The 16559-nt window shown below is 38.5% G+C and overlaps 1 protein-coding gene across 15 annotated transcripts in view; it reads right to left on the minus strand.

The window, feature by feature from the left end:
- LOC5564541 (protein NDRG3) overlaps positions 1-16559 on the minus strand; it is a 162987-nt gene that overhangs the window by 82384 nt on the left and 64044 nt on the right. For 6 of the 15 annotated variants that reach the window (XM_021846945.1, XM_021846946.1, XM_001648842.2 and 3 more), the window contains one exon: positions 9777-9973. The exons of the other annotated variants lie outside the window; for them this stretch is intronic. In XM_021846945.1, the coding sequence (XP_021702637.1) occupies positions 9777-9973 (197 nt within the window). Of the gene's footprint in view, positions 1-9776; positions 9974-16559 lie in introns of those variants that run through there. 15 annotated transcript variants of the gene reach the window in all.

The raw sequence follows: 16559 nt of genomic DNA on the forward strand, positions 1-16559 counted from the left end.
AATGTTTCTCTTTTTTCATACAACTTCTTATAACTGACGTTTTGTCCTTTTGAAATTTTGTCGTTTCGATTCTTTGTATTTCTACTTTTTGTCATAGACTCTTCAAGATATTTCATTTTTTGCCAATATCTTAAAAGCTGCAGAGAGCAGAAGTAATGTGAATATTTTGAAGAAAAATTCTGGAGCCTGTATTGTATTAACATCTGATAGAATATTTTTGGAGTTTCCCAACAAAGCTTTTTTTGCAAAAAAAAATGATCGGATTGGCATTGCTATGGAATATGTAAGGTACCGCGGGGCAAGTGGGAACGAAAAAAACGATAGTTCAAACAAATTGTTCAATAAAATTTTCAAATGTCAATATTTTACAAATCCAACAACACAATCACATTTTGGCAACATATTTGCTGTTGTGTGCATGAAACTGATCGAATAATTTCGAAATTGTGCAAACCTTGGAAGAAAGTTTTAGAATGAGCCATTGGACGCAGTTACCTCGCTAAACGGGGCAAGTGGGACGCATCCCGTTTCATGCGTCTATCCACATCAGTAAGTCAACCATTACAATATTAGGATTGATAAATCATAGATTTTTAATTTTAAGTACATATTTGATGTACTGGGATCAACCATAAAATACGAAACGTTTTAGAAAGAAAACCTTTATTGAATAGTATGTCACCTCACATTTAATATTAACTGAAAGTTCCTCAATAAAAGCGTAAAGAGGAATTAACCATGTTCAAAATATATCATTTATAAGTTGTTTATTAAAATGTAGCCCAAAAATAATCAATAATTGACGAAACTATAAATATGTTTTGTTATTATTTATATAAATGGCAGAAAACCACTTAATGGTATGGAATTGTTTTCCATCACTATTTAATTTGGTAGAAATAACAAATAAAAGAAAAGTATAGTAAAAAGTATAGAAAAGTAATCGTTCTCATGATGCATTTCAAATGTCATCTCTGTGTTTGTTCAATTTTGGAGTCGTAATTCAAAAATGAAAAATAAATTCAAAAAATAAAGAATTATTACTCTTTTCTTCTCCCTTTTATGCAATTACGTAATTTGAGATTGATCTTTCTCGATAAAAATCATTTGTTTGAATGTTTTATGGTAGGATCTCTAGGAAAATGTATGAAACGTATACGAAAAGTTTTGATTCTTGTTTTTGTTGTGATAGGTCCCACTTACCCCGGGTACAAAGATATTTTGGGGTAAGATAGACCATCGAAAATTTCATATGTAATGAAAACAAAATACTGGTTTATCGTTAGCAGCTTGTAATAATACTTAAAATTGTAGCTCACTGATGGAAATTCGATTTATAACACATTTATTTTTTGCGAGTCAATGCAAGACGTGAAACGTGTCACAATTTGTCATGCAAGTTGAAAATGGCGCTGAACTGACAACTGTTGCATGAACCACATGGTAATAAAAATAACAATATGTTTAGTACTAAATACATTCTTTGTCATTGTATCTTCAACTTTCTAGAAGAATACCCCCATGAAAAACTTTTCCTAAGTGCGCTATGACGAAACGTCCCACTTACCCCGGATTCTCACTTGCCCCGGGGTACCTTAGTCTATTGGCAAAACAAAAATTTGACAAATTAAAGAATCGCAGGAAGTTCTGGAGGATTTGTGTGGATACGTTGGTAATTTGGTACGGCAATCAGGAATCTTTAAGGTGAGACCGTCTAGAGCGTATTGAATTGGATTGAAGTACAGTATGGAGAAGATTTTTGTCAGCCAATTACCCATTCTCAGTTGTGGTCTTTCTACATACTTTTTTAAATGGGTTTAATTTTTGATACTTCTAAAACAATTCCTATGACAGATGCATCTAACTCAGGGCTGTCCAACGTACGGCCAGCTGTCCATTGATTACGTTAGACAATTCATTCCTTCCGACTACATAGTCATACTTTTTTGAAAGGGAAGTTTATTATTTTGTTCGAATCTGACTTATTAAATTATTGAAATTCTTAATTTTTTAACTTAAAAATTTCTATATGTTGTGCAGCTAGATTTTGAGCATTATTGACGTTTTAATAACGCTTAAAATCATTCTACACATAAATCTGACTTGAGAAGATTAATCTGAGATTCATTATAAAAGAAAAAAGAAAAACAAGTTTACAAATATATTACGTTAGGATTACAACAACCCATTTTGTTGCAATGATTTCCTTCTGCATTCGATTAATGAAGCCATAACAAAAATCATTGCCATAAGGCTTAATTTTCGATCAAATTTCACCTCATACTTACTTATTTGGCTTTACATCAATTATCTTGATAAAGCCTCGCCAACAATATTTCGCCAATTCCCTCGGTTCATGGCCGCTTCTCTCCATCCTCGACTGTGACCCACGCTCTCCAGGTCCTGGTGTACCTGGTCAATCCACCTAGCTCGCTGCGCCCCACGCCTTCTTGTTCCGACCGGATTCGTGGCGAACACCATCTTTACAGGGTTGTTGTCCGGCATTCTTGCAACATGCCCTGCCCAGCGTATCCTTCCAGCTTTAGCTACCTTCACGATACTGGGTTCGCCGTAGAGTTGAGCGAGCTCGTGGTTCATCCTTCGCCGCCACACGCCGTTGTCCTGCACGCCGCCGAAGATCGTCCTTAGCACTCGACGTTCGAAAACCCCAAGAGCTTGCAAGTCCTCCTCGAGCATAGTCCACGCCTCATGCCCATAGAGGACTACCGGTCTTATGAGCGTTTTGTACATCGTGCATTTGGTGCGGGGGTGAATCTTTCTTGACCGTAGTTTCTTCTGGAGCCCATAGTAGGCACGACTTCCGCTGATGATGCGCCTCCGTATTTCCCGACTAACATTGTTGTCAGCCGTCAACAAGGATCCGAGGTAGACGAACTCGTCCACCACCTCGAAGGTATCCCCGTCTATCGTAACACTGCTTCCTAGGCGGGTCCTGTCGCGCTCAGTTCCGCCAACCAGCATGTACTTTGTTTTCGACGCATTCACCATTAGCCCGACTCTTGTTGCATCGCGTTTCAGGCGGGTGAACAAATCTGCCACCGTTTCAAATTTTCTCCCAATAATATCCATGTCGTCCGCGAAGCAAACAAATTGTCCGGATCTCGTGAAAATCGTGCCTCGACTGTTAAGTCCGGCTCTCCGCATGACACCTTCAAGCGCAATATTGAACAACAGGCACGAAAGTCCGTCGCCCTGTCGTAGTCCCCGCCGAGACTCGAACGAACTGGAGTGTTCGCCCGAGATCTTCACGCAGTTTTGCACACCGTCCATCGTTGCTCTGATCAATCTTGTGAGCTTCCCGGGAAAGCTGTTCTCGTCCATGATTTTCCATAGCTCTATGCGGTCGATACTATCGTATGCCGCCTTGAAATCGATGAACAAATGGTGCGTAGGGACCTGGTACTCACGGCATTTCTGGAGGATTTGCCGCACGGAAAAGATCTGGTCCGTTGTCGAGCGGCCGTCGATGAAACCTGCTTGATAACTTCCCACGAACTCGTTTGCTATAGGTGATAGACGACGGAAGAGAATCTGGGATAGCACTTTATAGGCGGCGTTTAGGATGGTGATTGCACGATAATTTTCACACTCCAGTTTGTCGCCCTTTTTGTAGATAGGGCATATAACGCCTTGCTTCCACTCCTCCGGTAGCTGTTCCGTTTCCCAGATTCTGACTATCAGCCGATGCAGACAAGCGGCCAACCTGTCCGGGCCCATCTTGATGAGTTCGGCTCCGATACCATCCTTGCCAGCGGCTTTGTTGTTCTTGAGCTGTTGAATGGCATCCTTAACTTCCCCCATCGTGGGAGCTGGTTGATTTCCGCTGTCCGCTGTGCTGACGTAGCCATCGCCTTCGTTGTCCTGACCTTCTGTGCCTGTGTTCTCTGCGCCATTCAGGTGTTCATCGTAGTGCTGCTTCCACCTTTCGATCACCTCGCGTCCGTCCGTCAAGATGCTCCCATCCTTATCCCGGCACATCTCAGCTCGCGGCACGAAGCCTTTGCGGGATGTGTTGAGCTTCTGATAGAACTTCCGCGTTTCTTGAGAACGGTACAGCAACTCCATCTCTTGGCATTCCACCTCTTCCAGGCGGCGCTTTTTGTCCCGGAATAGGCGGGTTTGCTGTTTCCGCTTCAGTCTGTATCGTTCCACGTTTTGCCGCGTACCATGCTGCAGCATTGCAGCCCGCGCTGCATTCTTCTCCTCTAAAACCTCTTGGCACTCCTCGTCGAACCAATAGTTTCTTGAGCTCCGTTCCACATATCCGACAACGCTTTCGGCAGCGTCGTTAATGGCTGCTTTGACTGTCCTCCAGCAGTCCTCAAGAGGGGCCCTATCGAGCTCGCCCTCATCCGGCAACGCTGCCTCAAGATGCTGCGCGTACGCATTGGCGACATCCGGTTGTTTCAGCCGCTCGAGATTGTACCGGGGCGGGCGTCGGTACCGTACATTGTTGATGACGGATAGTTTTGGGCGCAGTTTCACCATCACCAGGTAGTGGTCGGAGTCAATGTTGGCGCCACGATAGGTTCTGACGTCGGTTATGTCGGAGAAGTGCCGTCCATCGATCAAAACGTGGTCGATTTGCGATTCTGTCTGCTGAGGTGATCTCCAGGTGTACCGATACGGGAGGCTGTGCTGGAAATAGGTGCTACGAATGGCCATATTCTTGGAGGCGGCAAAATCTATCAGTCGTAGGCCGTTCTCGTTCGTCAGCCGGTGGGCGCTGAACTTTCCAATCGTCGGTCTGAACTCCTCCTCCTGGCCAACCTGAGCGTTCAAATCTCCTATGATGATCTTGACGTCGTGGCTTGGGCAGCGGTCGTACTCGCGTTCGAGCTGCGCGTAAAATGCGTCCTTGTCATCATCAGTGCTTCCGGAGTGTGGGCTATGCACGTTGATTATGCTAAAGTTAAAGAATCGGCCTTTGATTCTTAACTTGCACATTCGTTCATTGATCGGCCACCACCCGATCACGCGCCTTTGCATATCACCCATCACTATAAAAGCTGTTCCCAGCTCGCGTGTGTTGCCGCAGCTCTGGTAGATGGTATGATTACCTCTAAACGTTCGCACCAATGCTCCTGTCCAGCACACCTCCTGCAGCGCTACGATGTCGAAACCGCGGGTCTTCAGTACATCGGAGAGTATGCGAGTACTTCCAATGAAGTTGAGAGATTTGCAGTTCCACGTACCGAGTTTCCAATCGCTAGTCCATTTTCGTCGCTGTGGTCTATGCCGATTGTTCCGGTCCGTATTCTCTCGTTGACGTTCCTGTGCTGATGTGTTTTTACGGTTGGCTTGCAGGGCCTGACACCAACCCCCTAGATTTCCGGAGGACCATTCCCCCTAAATGTTCGGAGGGCCATAGTGCGCAGTTTAGCTTAGAGTCCTTCTCTGGCACTCGGACGATGATCAGCCGCCCCTGACATGGGGAACAGACGCTGTTGTGAGCCGCTCCTAACGTGGAGTACAGACGCTCCAGGTTTGCAAAAGCAAACCCCCCCTTCCCTGTCAGCATACGACCAAAGTTCCCACCGGGGGTTGGTTACCCGATCTTCCCCAAGGTTACTCGTACCCCGGCCAGTACCACGAGGAGGTAGGGATAGGAGTTGCTGGGCAAGAGGCTAAGGACCGCACAAAGGGGTCTATTTCATTCCTGCAGGTACGCGAGGTACCAATGGTACGCCATGCCCAGCCATTTACCGCGCCAAATTTCACCTCATCCTGGGAGTGATTTATCCAGAACCTCAGGCAAAATTATGAAAAAATAAACTTCTCACAATATCTCAAACAGTATTTTCAAAGAATTTTGGCAATTTTTATTTTAATGGATTCTCTCAGAATCTTCAACAAGTTTTAAAAGACTTCTTGCCAGGATTTTAACAGAAATCTATACTCAATTTTCTAACATCCTGGGCACGGTTACAATACAATCTTAGGTAAGGTTTTGTCAGAATATTTGCCGGCTGCGTAATATAAAAAGATCAGGTTTCTTTTGGAATCCTGGACAGCATTCTTAAAGATATCAAGGTAGGATTTCAAAAACAATTTCAAAAATGTTGAGCGAAATTCTATAGGAATCATAGGCAACATTTTTATACATTCCTGGATAGAGTTCTCACGTAATTCTGAGGAAGATTTTTGCAACAGAAGGCGTTTCGCGTTCAATATTAAGGAATTTGGTAACAATGTTGTATATAATAGATGTGTTTATAGGTTTTATCATTGAATAATACATGTTTTACTAGAATATATAGATCTTTGGGCATCTTCCTCCATTCCTTCAGCATGATGGAATACACTAATTTCCTTTAAAATTAATTGTTCGTCATCAAAATTCAGCCCAAACATAATGAACACAATTCCTTTTGACCGTACAATTATGGCATTTGCTCACAGTACAGCAAAAACAACACAATCAAAGGAACCGTATTTTTACGTCGAGCGTCGCGCACACATTGATGCGCACAAGCTTTTTTTTTTCTCAGTACGACGGATTGAACTTTGTTTACATTCTCAATTATACGCGGCGGTTGAGGAAATTTCATAAAATTTGGTGATTTATTGAAGTTTTACGGCGTGTGATTGGAATGAAATCCTACAGTGAAGAAGTACGAAGGTTTTCCATAGTTAAAATAAGTGCCCGGCTAAGTAAGTCACCCACGGAGGCAGGATGAAACTTGTGTTGGAAAGTGGTGTGGCTCAGTCGATCGCTAAGCATTTCTCTCAAATCGTGTTCGTCCGTGCGATTTCGGTGAAAAAGTGGATAATTGAACTGAAGTTATTTACTGAAATACAGTAGTTTTATTGCATTTTTGGTGTACAAGTGTACAAACCATAACAGCTTTCACAAAATTATACTTGGATAATGAATCTATGTTGCAGGTAAGTTTGAATGTCCGCCGTAGTGAAACATTTAAAGTTTGATACGACGAATAGTAGCGCTTACGACGAAGTAGAATAGAACCCTATGTGTGCTTTTTCATTTCGAAATCCTATCGCAAACTTGTTGCACACCAACTTTGCTATCATTCTTCCAGAGCGCCCTGGTTTGAAATCCCAAATCCCTGATGCAATTTTCCAATCGACCACAGCATTCCTCAAATCTGATTCCGTGGCGGCATGGAGTATGCATGTGGTTTTGAGATGATGTAGCACAACCAGTAAAAGGTATCGCTACATTGTGGGAGTCAAAGGAATATATATTTAGGTAATTCGTACACTGATGTCGACCAACCCCAATTCCTGGTGAATATATTGTTCCAAGATGACATTAGTTTCGAATTATATAGCATTTTTTTCAGTTCGGGTTCCATTTAGGCCTATTGACCGACTATACCAAAGGAAAGGCTTAAAAATCGTTAAACTGAGCCATTAGGGCGATTCAGAATATCATAAAAATAGTGTTCTGTGAAATTTTAAGTTTTTTCGGGGATTTTGTAGATGTTTGCAGGGCTTTAATCCCGTATGAAGCTAAATAATAGCAAACAAATTCATAAATATCTCTTCTCCAATCCATCAGATTGAATTGCTCTCTTCAGCTAATTAGTTTATTATGATTAGAAAAATAAGTTTTCACTATGGGATGATGAGTTTGTGCTTACATTCCAGTACTAACGTGTTTGGATTATTTTTCCAATTTTTTCCATACTACTTTCCGTATAAACCTTCATCGTCTTTGAGCCACCTTTAAATCACTACCTATAAAGCTAAAAAATTTCACATAACACTATTTTTATGGTAAGGATGGTAAGGTAGATATGGGAGATTGGATTTTAAACTTTTAAAATCCTTAACCGCCCTACTGAGCCATACACTGATATTCTGATTGCTCACTTTATTGGAGCTCCAAAAAACAGGGCTTATAAAACGACTATGTTGACGTCATCTGTGTACAATATATTTATAAATAACGATTTAAATATACGTTTTATGACATTCTTCTCAGCAAGTCTCTCTCATAATTTCTTGCAATCAACTGAATTTAATTTCCTGCCTGAAATGTTGGCCTAACACAAAAATATCGAACTTTCAACTTATCTATGAACAAGTCGAGTCTAGTTCACGACACTGAAGACGGCCTACCAGTTGAGTACGAAATACGCATATCTGTCAAAGGATCCAAACTCTAGAAGAATTAAATTGTATAGTGCTAAATTCGGTATTCTTTAACTTACAGGTATTCAATTAAATAGTTCAAACATTTACCATCATTAATGAATGTTCAATTCAATATCATAAATCTCTGTAGTTCGCATCCGAAATCGAGTGCTCTATCAGACTAATCATCGACGCAGTCACACGATTCTAGAGGTTATGGGTTCAAAAACAAGAACGGCATTCCGAAAGGACCAAGGTCAACAGTGTGATGTTTGACAGAGCCTTTCAACTGTGACCACCCACGCCGAACACCGTGTCGTAAATGCCCACGGGCACTTGTGTGTACCGAAGCGACTGGTGTGGCGAGTTTACAAAAGAATTTGTTTGTTCAGGCCCTCCGACCCGATTGTCAATGGCGATGATTAGAGTAAACTTCTAGGCGTGGTCGTGAATGGCACACTGTCACCATTCACGAAGCGAGCGGCGAATCAAGCTCTATAAAATGTAGAATACATTCTGAAGAGACGGGGATGGGGTTGAAATAAAAGGTGATTCCTCCAGGGAAGAAAGCTTTCGTGTGTTTACAGCGGAGTGCTTTTTGTTTGACGGCATTTAGTAAGATGTTCTGGAATGCTTGCAAGAAGTGGCAATGGAGGTTTTTTGCACTTGTGGTTGAAGCTGGGGAATGTTATTCGATGGTTTCAACATATAGGTTGAAAAATATAGTTGAAAACATGAAATGTTTTCATATTTTGATGTTAACTTTTAAAATTGTACTGAGACAATCCTTTTTCTAAAGGGTGTACGGAATCAAATTGCGAGACACACAAATATTTAGCGAAATTCGCATGTTCAACCACCAATCATCTTCAAACTTTCAGGGAGAACAATAAAACATGTTATAAAAATTTTCCCATGTTTGTTTTATTCAATTTCAATTCCAAATCCAAATGCAAGAATTTTCGTCTTCACACTACCCATAAAGTCCCGTACAACACTTGGACCATTTTTTTTTTGCACGGCTGTTCATTTTTTTCTTTTTATTCCAATTTTACATCCTTAGGATGATAATTATACGTTTGAAGGGTCATAAAGTCCAAGTAGAAATGAAGATAATTTCAAAACTTGAAAAATAGTTTTCTCCAAAACAATCAACAAATCAAAATAAAAATAAATAAAAACTCAGCTGTTTTATTTACGAAATAAAACAGTTATGTGTTTTTATTTTCTTCAATTTCTTTTATTTAAAAAAAAAATCTATTTTTTTAGTATTGACATTTGCTTCAATTTTACTTGGGCTTCAAGAGATCCTTTCCAGTTTCAGAAACCTTATTATTAAAAGAATTCAGAATACATGATACAATTTATGAATAATGATAATGTGATGTGTTGAAAGCTCTTTTGAGAGGTGAAAAAGTGGTAAAATCGGTACAAACACACGGCATAATACAGAAAACGTACGAAACAGACAAACAAGTTCAATTCGCAAAAACGTCAAAACAAATCATGCAAGATCATACCTCGTCGTGTGTAGAATGATAAGTGAAAGATGAAGTAAATGTGGGAGGAAGGATAATTTTAAGAAGAAAACCTTGCAAAGAAACACTTAATATAAATCAAAAATTTCCCTAAAACTACGAAGACTGCCTTACCTGCTGCTGATGATGTACGGCTGGGCCCCGTCCCGTTCAATGAGCGCGTGCTTGTCCTGGGCGCCGATGGCCGTTCCGATGACCCGTTTGACCGTTTCCATGACCGATTTGGACGCGGACTGGGGCTCCGTCGTCGAATTGTACACCGACTGGGGGCCGCCCGTAAGCGACACGTATCCCCCGTCCGATTGGGGCATCTTTTATTTTATTGTTTTTTTTGCGTTTTTTTTTGGAAGCGTGAAAGCAGTGGGCCCAATTGTTCGGTTAATAGATTTTGGTGTTTCATTTGATATTTGTTTGAGTGTTGTGTTGTTCGATTAGTGGTTGCACAAACCAATTCAAAAATCAAGGCATACGAAAAGAAAAGAGAGAAAATATAAAAATGAATAATATTTTTTAAATATTAGAGTTCGTATTAACAGAACGTTAAATAAGCATTTAGAATAAATAATTGAAAGCATAAAAACAAATAATGGAAAGAATTAGTAAATTAAGGTTAGAACCATTACCACAGCTAAAAAGAGGACACCAAAGCCATGAAACAAAGCACACAATGAGTAGGAAAGTTTAAAGTGGGAGTGTTAAAACGTGTTTTAAAGCTACTTTGTGCCATCAAGTTGGATCAGATGAAAGTATGAGTCAGACGCTTTATCCTACTCCGGCAGAGTGTAATTTGCATTTCAATAACGTGAGGTACCATATCAAGGCATTGTAATTGCAGGCTACTTTCATCGGAGAACCGGTCGTGTGATCAACCAACGGGATGGTGTTGTGCATTGCATGTGTGCTAAGGCTCCTTTGCCTCAGTTCTCCGTGTAGAACTACATTCTCAGTTGGAAAAAGCCTAGGACAGCCACTTGTTACAGGCTAAGCATACACAACTACGCGCAGTCGGTGGACAAGAGTCTAATGAACGAAGCTCAACAAAGTTTGCGCTCGACATGGATGTTTATGCAAATTATTGAGTAGACGTTTGCTGAGACGGTCATAAATTTCAATCAAGGATAATGGCCTGCTCCCACAAAAGTGCCCAAGCACAGTGCCTAAGACGAAAGTAATAGTAAACTTCGAGCCTTTTAACGATTTTCTTTTTACGACTGTTGCAACTTTATTTACGACCGAAATCAATGGTAACGCCCCTTTTTAATAAACAATTACACAGCGTAACAGAAATGACATTTTTGGATGTCTCAAGGATCAAATTATGTGTCTCTAAAGATTTTGGACTGCTGTATCTGATGCCATTCTCAGATATGTTCCAGCACGTCACAAGTTTCAGCTACAGGTCGTCAAATTTGTATAAAACACTGTTTTCATTTATGTTTACATGACATTTATATTCGAACTGTTTCAGAAGATATAAAATAACATAATTTTTTTTTGATAGAATTGAATTGGACGACTTTACAGAAGTTTCAGAATGTATTTATTGCTGCTGGTGTTAGATATGAAGTCTTCTTAGATAACTTCTGATAAATGTAGTATACTCTGGCATAACTCCACTGTACAGTATAATTTTTGTTATATTTTTTAACTTTCCTTGCAAATGTACTAAGCAAAAAAGTTTGAAGGTTTCGTTCTAGTCAGAAAAAAAGTTTGATCGTCATGTACTCTAGTGATGAATTTTCCAGCCTAAAAATCACACTTAATTGTTGAAAATACTAGTCTTCTTAGTGTCAGAGGATGGAGGAGGCCCGCACCATAAAATATTCTGTCAGAAACAGTGCCTTATTTTGTTCAAGTTAAGAAAAAAATAGATACATAGTTCTATAAGAGTTTTTTGAGGAACAAGCTTGTTCTTTTGGTTAGAGATAACTTAAATCAATACTAGCTCATATGTCTTTAGCAAAACTAATCCGCTTATCACACCTATATAAAAGTTCAACAATAGCTTTCCAGAATGTGCCATTTATTGTAAAATTTGTTAACCCTCTAATACTCAACCCCGCCTTTAGACGGGGTACACTTTGGAATTTTGTGTATTTTATCACAGCTCGGAAATTAAAATGATTTTATTTTTGGCTTAAACCTTAACTCATAACACGCATATAAGAAAAGTTTTTTATGATTTTTGAAACTTATTTGTATTATTAAAAATTGTTTGAAAAATTGTATTCTTATATAACCTACAAATGCCTGGGATTCATTTGACGTGTATTATAAAAAAGTCGTACCTTTTACGATCAACCTGTCACAGAAGAAGAGCCTGATGGTAGTGAAATAATTTCAAATCTGTTTTTCCGTTAGTTACACGGAAAATAAAAAATGTTCCAGAAAAAAATTTAAATAATCATATTGTCAAAAGTAAGGTACAGTGGGGGAAGTGTATCAGTGGGGTAAGTGGATCATTTGTCAATATAAAGCATAAATACTTGAATATGTTGAATGTTTTCGCACCATTGCTTCGTTTTAGGTTATATTCTTACGGCCACACTGATACTATTGCAAAACTGGTACTACACGTACACTAACACAAGCAAACTTGTTAGCTGCAAAAAGTAATTAATTTGAAAATTGTTTTCCATCAATCAAAATTCCAATGTATCTCTGTCTAAAATCGAATTCTATTATTTTTTCGACACATGGTGGACATTTCAGTTCTAATTGAGTGAATCACAATGAAAACTATGTCATTTTTATAAATAAATACAAATATATTGGACATGGTACACTTACCCCTACTTTTTAATGGGGTGGGGTAAGTGGATCAAGAATAATTATCATTTATTGACAGACTGCTTACGAGAATTTTAATAAGCTTTAATATCCGCAAATGTTTATTTAGGTCTATTCCCAGCTTGAATTTGTCAAATCGACCATATAAAATTTGAATTAATCCACCTAAAAGTTTTTATAACCTTTCTGGTATAAAAAAAATATAAAAAGAATAATAATTTCAAAATTCACACGAAACTTCGTGGTTTATCTAAGCTGAGTTGTAAAAGAGCAAAATATACTAATTTTCCAATCGAAAGCATAGTATCGTACCTTATTTGACCATATAAATTGTTCTAGACAGATGATACACATATAGTCATAAATTAAATAGAAGGATTTCAGTTTGTTATTCAAAAGTAAATGTAACTAATATTTTAAACCAAGAGTATTTTTCGAAAATATCGTTAGGAATAATCCTACAATACTTCTGTATAACTTATGCGTATAAATGGATGAATTTTCTTCAATTTTTTCTCGTTACAATGTTTTTTTTTTTGTTCAAATTAGTATGAACTAATATATACATACTTTTTATTATATTTTGATTAAATAAAGATACTTTTTAATTTTAAAGTATTAAAATGTAACATTTATAGCACTAATAACAAGAACGAGGGTAATATCATTCTTATTAAACATAATCACACTACATTTGTTTCGAGACCAGATTTTTTTTAATGGTGATCCACTTACCCCACCATGGTGGGGCAAGTGGATCATTTGGCGCAAATTTTCAAGTCTCTTATACTCAATACATAACAATCAGAAAAATCGAAATTAATGACGGTTTGAAGTATAATAGTCCCTTATTTGTTATCCACAGAAAAAAGTTTGAGTTACATTATTCACGTTAGCTGTACATAACAATGAAGTTAACTATTGATTTTTCTGTATCCACTTACCCCACGGTACCTTATAGAGAAGAGGCTTCAAGAAAAAAATTAAAAGGATAGGGATGTTCAAAAATAAAAATAATACAAATCAAAAATCAAAATTCATAAATTTGCGAAGAAAAATAAATCATTGCGCAAATCATGTTTAGAATGATTTTAGATAACGAAAAACAATATTTAGATCGAAAACAAAAATTTGGGTATAAGAGGGTTAAAGTATTCAGCACCCCTGACATTTTTGTTTCGTTCTGATTTTATTTTTTGTTGTTGGCATACTTTAGATTTGAGATGGGAGCTGTCCATTTATCACGTGCTCATTTTTTTTGGGGATATCAGACCCATCAGAGAGAAAGGGGGCTTTCGTGGTCATATGTCTTTATAAAAATTTTAAAATTGGCATGGACCGTGGTCATTAGCCAGAACCAACAAACCCCACCCCCAGGAATGACCACGTGGTTTTCAGTCGACCCCTCAATAAGTTACTCTTTGTTCATATGAGAAGTGTTGCAAACTACTAATTTAACTTAACTGATGATGCATATTAGTTATCTTACAAATTGTAGATATATTTTTTATGTTTTCAACAGTGTTGCCAGCTTACCAACAATGTTGTATCTAAAAGAAAGTTTTAGAATATTATTGGGACTTTCTTCAATTTTGCTTAAAATTTGCTATTTTGCTTGTTATGAATTAAGGCTTCTTCTTTCTGGCATTACGTCCCCACTGGGACAGAGCCTGCTTCTCAGCTTAGTGTTCTTGTGAGCACTTCCACAGTTATTAACTGAGAGCTTACTATGCCAATGACCATTTTTGCATGCGTATATCGTGTGGCAGGTACGATGATACTTTATGCCCTGGGAAGTCGAGAAAATTTCCAACCCGAAAAGATCCTCGACCGGTGGGATTTGAACCCACGACCCTCAGCTTGAATTAAGGCTATTCAGCTTGTATTCGTTGCATTAGACCAGTGTTGCTAGCTTAAAAAATAATTATGTTTCACCTTCCCACACACAATGGGTAACACACTTACTTAAATTCAGCTCAAGTTTCAACATGCATAAAAAGTGAAACATTGAATTTAATCAACTTTATTTGAAGAGAATTGCCTTATAATATTGTGCTCTACGACAATAAATGAACAAAACTAATAATTTATGGCTACTTTACTGAATATTTCATTTTGTCATGTTGCTTTTGGGATTTGAAATGTCCTTCATTTCATTGAGCAGTGCTACCAGCCACCTACTTCAACTTCGGTGAACATTCGATAACTTCGAAACTGAATGATAGTTTAATGATACATCCCAACATGATTAGCTCTTTTAATGACAATCGAGTAGTGTTGCCATCTGAAGCCAACATTTGAAATCTTGTTAATTACCAATTTGGAATGTTCTCAAATCATGCTTTCGCTTTTCCATAGATCTTGATCTGTATTTTGGCATCTAGTCCTAGTATTTCTCAGAAACATAATTCAACTTCAATTTCCTTTAGCGACTGATTCTTCATAGGGTATTGCTGTGTGCGTTCGAAATGCAAATATCAAATGCGGGAACACCAAATTCGGTAAGATTTTCAACAAGGAAGGCGAAGTCAAAATTTGATTTTCTTTGCTAGGTTGGCGGTGATATGCATCGTGGTAGCTAAGTATCCTTTGGTTACTTTGTGTTACCGCATTTGAAGCTCAGTTAGACTGGATTTGCACGTCAAACGCAAACAACAATACCACTATGCGCTAAATCGACACTAGAAAGTGTTCATGCGACGAAATGTTCTCGTCATAACCATTAATCTACAGCGACGAAGTTCATGCAACATTTCTTGTCGATAGAGAATTCGCGACAATTACTGAAATATTTCACGCTTACTACCAAGCGCACATCAACTATCGTTTATTACTACTGCACATATCTAAGGAATTCTACGCTTTTTCCAACTGCTACTCGCTAACGACGCTCGACAACCGGAAACTTGAGTCGTTTACCTAAATTGGATCTAATTAGAGTTGATATTCGCTTCTACGGTGAGTTCTATGATGCTGCTGAGGCAACTGAACTATTCTAAGTCTAAGATTAGATGAGCATCTGTGAGGAATTTCAGAGTTCCGTTTGTTTTGTCGCTCCTTCCTGAGGCGACGAAGTCATTAGTAGCTCAGATATGGCGAATTACAAGTTGGCGACGATGAGAAACTTGCTCTGCAAATTTCCCCTTGCGAATTACAACTGGTATTCGTAAACCACCGATTATCCTCACTGGAACTGGATGCTGATCAACGTGGTAGATCCAACCAGTTCAATCCCACACTGACCTTGCTCCATAGGTCGAGCAAAACAACAAACGATCATCATCTGGATAGACTCTTGGCAAACCGGTGAAAAGTTGCAAATTACCGAAGCAACAACACCCACCAGGATGGGGGGGCATCACCATTAGGGTGGTTCAAATTGCAAACAAAAAGTAAAAATTACCATCTTCAAATCCTTATGACGACAAAATTTGTTGTTCAATTTGCTGCTTTTTTGAAAAAAAAAATGAAGGTTGCCCAAAAATTTTAAGATTAAGACAAGATACATAGGGTGCCGGTGCCATTAGTGGACTACCTAAGCTATAAAAAATCATAACAAAATAACGAAAAGCCTTAGCAGAGATCTTTTGGCGTCAGCAGAAAGATTTCAACCTCTACTATATTTGAAAAATATAAAAAGAGTGATAAAACTAATTTTTTAACATAAAATCGCTTGAGCCACTATTGGTACACGTGTTCCAGTAGTTGCGCTAGTGCTCCAGTAGTAGACGTTTTGGAATTATACAAGGAATTTTAAACAAAAAGGCAAACTTTTACACAGGTTTAACATTTTTCCCTTTGAACAGCAACTAATATCTTACGAATGAAGCATTAAGAACATCTCTGGGACTTTTCTTCATTTTTATACATTCATTTTAAAAACTGCTTCCATCCGTTGATCCACAACTGGAACACGACGGCAACTATTGGTGCAAGGGAGCAAATTTTTTGCGTAAACTTAATTATTTATATGACTTTTTGATGAAATAAAAAGCTGAAATTTGGCAAATCGACTAAACTAGAGACGATCTATCCACCAAAAATAGCACATGTCGTTTTTATCAAAAAATGTACGTTTTATTCCATAGTCCAATCTACTGGTACATT

Source organism: Aedes aegypti, chromosome 2 (genome assembly GCF_002204515.2).
Source record: "Aedes aegypti strain LVP_AGWG chromosome 2, AaegL5.0 Primary Assembly, whole genome shotgun sequence".
NCBI lineage: Eukaryota > Metazoa > Arthropoda > Insecta > Diptera > Culicidae > Aedes > Aedes aegypti.